The 7,165-nt window shown below is 23.7% G+C and overlaps 1 protein-coding gene across 1 annotated transcript in view; it reads left to right on the forward strand.

The window, feature by feature from the left end:
* Positions 1 to 7,165, forward strand: part of LOC117175866 (mitogen-activated protein kinase kinase kinase 13) — a 36,992-nt gene that overhangs the window by 1,038 nt on the left and 28,789 nt on the right. The window contains exon 2 of the mRNA XM_033365666.1: positions 5,819 to 6,111. Within this exon, the coding sequence (XP_033221557.1) occupies positions 5,819 to 6,111 (293 nt within the window). The remainder of the gene's footprint in view (positions 1 to 5,818; positions 6,112 to 7,165) is intronic.

Raw genomic sequence — 7,165 nt, forward strand, 5'->3', positions numbered from 1 at the left:
CACTAATTTTTTTTACTGAAAAAGATTAATTTATATTTCCTGGTTAGGAAATATAAATTGCCCACAAAAAAGTTAATTTTTAACCAAATAGTTGAATTTTCAACCCAATAGATGAATTTTCTGAGAAGAAGATTAATTTTCTACGAAAAAGATGAATTTTGAACTGCGAACACTAATTTTTTTCCTGAAAAAGATTAATTTAATTTCCTAACCAGGAAATATAAATTGCCCACAAAAAAAGTTAATTTTAAACCAAAAAGTTGAATTTTCAACCCAATAGATGAATTTTCTGAGAAGAAGATTAATTTTCTAACTATAAGATGAATTTTCAACCAAAAAATTGGGTTTATAATAAAGCAGCTCAACTTTTAGACCAAGTAGTTTAATTTAATAAAAAAAATAAAATAAATTCACAACAGAAATTGTAATGCATCATTCATATTGAACCAAAAAAGATTAACTTTTAACCGAGAATATTAACTTTGTGTGAAAAAATATTAATTTTCTGCAAAATAGTTACATTTTTTAACCCGTAAGATTCATTTTCTAAAAATGGATGAGTTAAATATAAGGTGAATTTGAAAAAATTTGAATTTGTAACAACTTAGTTCAACTTTCAACCAAGTAGTTGAATTTTTAAACAAATAGGTAGATTTTCAACCAAAAAGATTAATTTTCTAACAAGAATATTAATTTTCTACCAAAAAAACACGAGTTTTGTTTAAAAATTCAACCAAGTAGTTGAATTTTTAAACAAATAGTTAGATTTTCAAACAAAAAGATGAATTTTCTAACAAGAATATTAATGTTCTACCAAAAAAACACGAATTTTTAACAGAGCAAATTAATTTTCAACCAAATTATTGAATTGTAAAGCCAAAGTATGAATTATCTACAAAAGGGTTGATTTTACAACCCATAAATAGGTTTTTAATAAAAAATTAATTTTCCAACAAAAAATGGTTGAATTTTCCTAAAAACGGTTTAAATTTGAATGAAAAAGTTCACTTCTAACTGAATAGTTTAATTTTTTTACAAAATTGCTGATTCCTAAAAAAGATAGATTAATTTAGACCCAAACGTATCCATTTTTAACCAAAAAGGATTTATTTTCATCCTGCAAAATTAATTTTCAACCGAAAGAGACTAATTTTTAACAAAATACATGAATTTACAATTATAAAACATCAATATTAAATAAAAAATATCAATTTGCAACAAAAAAATTAAATAGTTTCAATGTTATTTAAAAAAACTGATTCTAAAGAACAAAAAACGAATTTTCAACAAATTAGTTACATTTTCTATAAAAGAGTTCAACCCAAAAGATGATTTTTTACCACAGAAAAATAATTTTCATAAAATAGAATAGTTAATTGTTCAACCAATGAGATGAAAAAAACCAACAACCCAAAAATCAATTCATAACAAAGTAGTTAAACTTTTTAAACAATTGGTTGAATTTCTGACGAAGAAGACAACTTTAAAAAAAAAATCATTTTCAACAAAGTAACAAAATTTTCAACCAGATACAAAAATTTTTAATTAAATGCGGTGAAATTGGTTAAAAATATTATTATCTGATTTAAAATTGAACTATTTTGTTGAAAATTCGACAATTTTATTAAAAAGTTATATTTCTTGGTTGGAAATTTGTCTTTTTGGCCTGCAAATATCGACAATTTAATAACATTTTTTCTTCTTGTCTATAAATTTTTTTTATAGAAAATTCAATTATTTTGTTGAACACCTTTTGCACAATAGAAAATCAATTTTTTGTTGTCAAAAATCAAGTAGAGAATTCATATTTTCGGGTTGAAAATTCAAAATTTTTGTAGACAATCTGTCATTTTGGCTTAAAAATTCAACTATTGGGTATATAAAATCAATTTCTTGAACTATTTAGTTGACAATTTTTATCTTTGGTTAAAAAATCTTCTTTTTGATAGAAATCTCATTTTTTGGGTTAAAATGCAACTATTTGGATGAAAATTAAGCTGTTTTAGTCTAAATGTTTTTTTATTTTTTTATTAAAATTTTGTTGAAATATCAACTATTATATTTTTCATTGAATATTCATAATTTTAGTTAAAAGTTCGATATTTTGTGTCTGCTAAAAATTAATTTTTTAACTGAAAATTTAACTATTTTTTTGAAAATTCATATTCTCGGGTTGAAAATTAAAAAATTTGATTAAATTATTTTTTCTTTCTTTAATAATAATTTTTTTATGGAACATTCCATTATTTTGCTAAACACTGTAGAAATTTTACCTTATTTGGTTAAAGAAGCAACTTTCTTGTCACAGATAATAAAAATGTGCAGGATTTTTTTTCTTCATTTTACCACTTAAATGCGAACTGAATTAATAAAATCCAATTAAAAAATCTAAATAGTTTTGCAGCAAAATTCATTATTTTTGGTTTTAAAGGCGACTATGAAATTATTGGGTAAAGATAATCAAACTATTTTGTTGAACATTTATCTTTTTAGTTTAAAAAAATGTATCTCTTTCTGTAGAAATATCATCTTTTTTTGGTTAAAAATTCAACTGTTTTGTAGAAAAATCCTATTTTCAGCTAGAAAATTGAACAATTTGGTGGCAAATTAATCTTTTTTTTTTTTGAAAATTTTAACTGCTCACTTAAAAATTTCGCGTTGCTGGTTAAAAATTAATTTTTGTTGTTAAAAATTAATTTCTTTTATGGTCAAATTGTATCTTTCTTGGTTAAAAATGCAATTATTTGGTTGACAATTAACAATCTGTTTTGGTTCAGGATTCAGTTATTTCGTTAAAAATACTTTTTTTTTGTTAAAGATTCCTCGTTTTAAATGAAAATTAATCTGTTTAATCAAAAATGTTTGAATTGAGGATTCACAGATTTTTTTTAAATTCGTATTTGCTGGTTAAATCCAACTGTTTTTTATTTTTAATTAAAATGTTTATGTATTGAAATAACAACTATTACATATTTTGTTTAAAATTCATCTTCCTGTACTCATAATTCATATTTTCAGGTTGATAATTTAATTGTTGTATTAAAAATCATATTTTTGGCTTTGAAATTCAACAATTTGGCACAAAATTAAATTATCTGGTACAAAATTAAACTATTTTGTAGAAAACTCTTTTTTGTTTTATTGAATATTAATTCTACTCAATTAAGTTTGAACTAACATTTAATTTTTTTTTAACAACATTTAATTTATTGTTTGAAAATTATTTTATTGTTGAAAATGCAACTATTTTGTAGAACATTAGTGCTTTTTGTTGAAAATACAACAAAAATTGGTTTCGTTCATTTTCATCCAAAAAAGATGAATTTTCTACAATAGGTTTAATTTTTTGACTCGCAAATATGAATTTCCCACAAAATCTGAATTTTTAACAAAGTTCTTGAACTTTTAATCAAATAGTTTAATTTTACCATAAAAAATATGAATTTTCTACAAGAAAGTTAAATTTTTAACCCGAAAATATGAATTTTTATAATAATAAAGTTAATTTTCAACCAAGAAAACTAATTTTTCTACCAAAAAGATGAATTATCAACAAAATAATTACGTTTTTAACCAAGGAAATAGTTTTCTTTAAACTAAAGTTATGAATCTTCAACCAAAAAAGTGAATTTTTAACAAAGTTATTCAACTTTTATCAAAATAGTTTAATTTTCTACTAAAAAAATTAATTGGTGGTGAAAAATGGTATAAATAATTTATATTTGAACCAAAAATGGGTAATTATCTACAAAAATATTTTTCGAGTGAGACGAATTTTTAACAAAAAAGTTAAATTTTCAAAAAATAGTTCAATTTTGAACCAATTGCATAAATTTTCAATCAAATTCATGGATTTTCTATCGAGAGGAATAATATTCTACTAAAAAAGACAAATTTCCATGTAGCAAGTAGTGAAATTTTCAAGGAAGAAAGATGAATTCTCAGCAAAAAATGTAATCGTCGATATTTAAATCAAAAAATATTTTTATTTCAAATCAAAAAGACTTAAATTTATCCAAAAAGATGAATTTTCAACAAAATACTTGAGTTTTTCAAAAACAAAAAATAATTTTCAAATATAATTTAAATAAATTTCTACCAAAAGGATGAATTTTCAAACAAAAACATTTATTTTATTTAAAAAAACTAATTTCAAATAAGAAGGTCGATTTTCAACAAAGAATTGAATAGTTGCATTTTAAAATAAAAAAATTCAACTGTTTTACAGAAAATTCGTGTTTGGCTTGAAAATTCAACAATTTGGATTCATTTTTCTTTTCTCTTTTTTGATTGAAATATCATTACTTTTTGAAAATTCTTTTTCTGTTCGTTGGATTTTTTTAAAACTGAAAACATAACTTCCATTTTTGGTTTAAAATTTATATTTTTTAATTAAAAATTCAACTTAATTAATCTTCTTGGTTGTAAAATTTATCTCTTTTGGTAAAGATTTAATCTTTTTTGTTTGAAATATCAACTATTACATTTTTTGTTTAGAATTCATATTTGTAGGTTGAAATTTGAACCACTTTGATAAAAAATTCAGTTATTTTTTGAAAAATTATCTATTTTTTTGTGTTTTTTTTTCGTCGAAATATAAACTTTTAGTTTTTTCTTTGGGAATTGATCTTTTTGTTGACAAATTCAAATTTATAGTTTGAAAATTTGTCTCTAACTATAAACTTTAACTTTTTTGTATGAAAATTTGTTTCTTGGTACAAATTTCAACAATTTTGTTGAAAATGTTTCTCTTGCTTTAATGTTTAACTATCTGGTTGTAAATGGAACTGTTTGGTTAAAAATAAATTTTTTGTTTATAATTAATATTTTTTGTAAAAAATTCAACTGTTATAGATTAATTTTAATTTTTTAAATTAATTTTTATGTGTAGAAAAATCAAGCATTTTGTTAATAATTCAACTTTTTTTTTTTAAATTATAATTATTTTGTTGAAATTTAAGGAGACGTTTAACCCATTGCACGTCACTATTAAGTTTAAAAAAATTAATGAAATATATTTTATAATTTTTGTTAACACATTCATTTTGGAAAAATTCATTTTTGTAGTTAACTAAATATTAATAATTGATGAAAAAAGTCATATATTCCTGAAAAGTTCAAGAAAAATGTTTTAAAAATTAATTCCGGAAGTTACGCGAACGCCCTCTGTTTCTTAATTTTATGTTGAAATAGATCTCTTGATATATAGTATTGAACAGAAAGTTTAGAAAAAAACTCAAATCTCGTATTTTCGATTTTGAAATATTATTGAAAAACAATTTTTTTAAAACATCAAAAATAGATATGATGCATTTTTTTAAAATTATTGGGACCACGCATTTTGGAATTCAATGTACAGTTTCAGTCAATTTAGTGAAAACCAAGTCAAATTGTACAGCTTATTATAAAAACCTTTTATTTTTCTTTACAGAAAATATTAAAAATCGAGAAAAAAGAATTAAAAATGCGATAATTATTAAAAAATAAAATCAATGATTCCGGTACGGAGTTCTCCTAAATCAAAGTCCTAATAATAAGAATTATAATAGTTTTTAATTATAATTTATTTAAATTTACAGGAATTTAAATGAGATTAAAATTAAATTTAAAATCCCATTTAACGTCCAATGATCAAATTAATATGCAGAATTTCAATAGGAACATTTTATGATTGTTGTTCAAATATGGTTGTTGGATTCTTTTTTTTTTTTTTTTTTTTTTTTTTTTTGAAGAATTCGGCACATGAATCATAATTTTTGTTTTATTTACTTAAATTTCGCTAAATTTGTAATTTTAAATTAACGTCTTTTTGTTTCAGTATGCTCTGCATCCAGGAGGAGCTGGAGCAGTTGGGCGGTGGTATCGCGGGGGGGCCGATAATCAGTGTCCCTCACGGATCTGAACTAGCTGACAGTAGTCAGACGACCCACTCGGAGAGCAACAACAGCAATAACTCGAGTGACACTGCCACAAAATGTAACAACACCGGGTCCGGAACCATAGACGTCGAAAGTAGTTCGAGCTTACTCGACAAAATGCTGGGATGCATTCGGCCCGCATGGTCCGCCTTTGTCTCAAAGGCTGTCGCCAACGACAAGATAAAAGGCCAAAGTAAGTTTTCTTAGTCTAAAGACAGTGCGCATGTCATTGCAGTATTATTTGATTGGTTGCTTGCTCTACTCCCACTACAAAACTGACCCTCACGCAACTGAGGGACCTCCTGACAAAAAAATATCCATTTTTAAACAAAAATATGAATTTTATACTAAAAAAGTTTTATTTTTTAATAAAAAAATATATTATCAACTTTATAGTTGCATTTTCTACCAAGGAGACGATTTTTAAACTAAAATTCTAAGTTAAAAAAAAATTCTTGACTAAGTTGATAAATTTTCTGTTAAAAAGGATGGGATTTTCTACAAAAAAGTTTAATTTTGTTACCAGACAATCTGAATTTTCTACCAAGAAGATAATTTTTTAGTCTAAATGCGCATTTCATTGCAGTTTATTTGATAGCTTGCTTGCTCTACTCCCACTACAAAACTGACCCTCACGCAACTGAGGGACCTCCTGACAAAAAAATATCCATTTTTAAACAAAAATATGAATTTTATACTAAAAAAAGTTTTATTTTTTAATAAAAAAATATATTATAAACTTTATAGTTGCATTTTCTACCAAGGAGATATATTTTTAACTAAAATTCTAAGTTAAAAAAAAATTCTTGACTAAGTTGATAAATTTTCTGTTAAAAAGGATGGGATTTTCTACAAAAAAGTTTAATTTTGTTACCAGACAATCTGAATTTTCTACCAAGAAGATAATTTTTTAGCCTAAATGCGCATTTCATTGCAGTTTATTTGATTGCTTGCTTGCTCTACTCCCACTACAAAACTGACCCTCACGCAACTGAGGGACCTCCTGACAAAAAAATATCCATTTTTAAACAAAAATATGAATTTTATACTAAAAAAAGTTTTATTTTTTAATAAAAAAATATATTATCAACTTTATAGTTGCATTTTCTACCAAGGAGATATATTTTTAACTAAAATTCTAAGTTAAAAAAAATTCTTGACTAAGTTGATAAATTTTCTGTTAAAAAGGATGGGATTTTCTACAAAAAAGTTTAATTTTGTTACCAGACAATCTGAATTTTCTACCA

The sequence above is a fragment of the Belonocnema kinseyi genome, chromosome 7, assembly GCF_010883055.1.
Source record: "Belonocnema kinseyi isolate 2016_QV_RU_SX_M_011 chromosome 7, B_treatae_v1, whole genome shotgun sequence".
NCBI lineage: Eukaryota > Metazoa > Arthropoda > Insecta > Hymenoptera > Cynipidae > Belonocnema > Belonocnema kinseyi.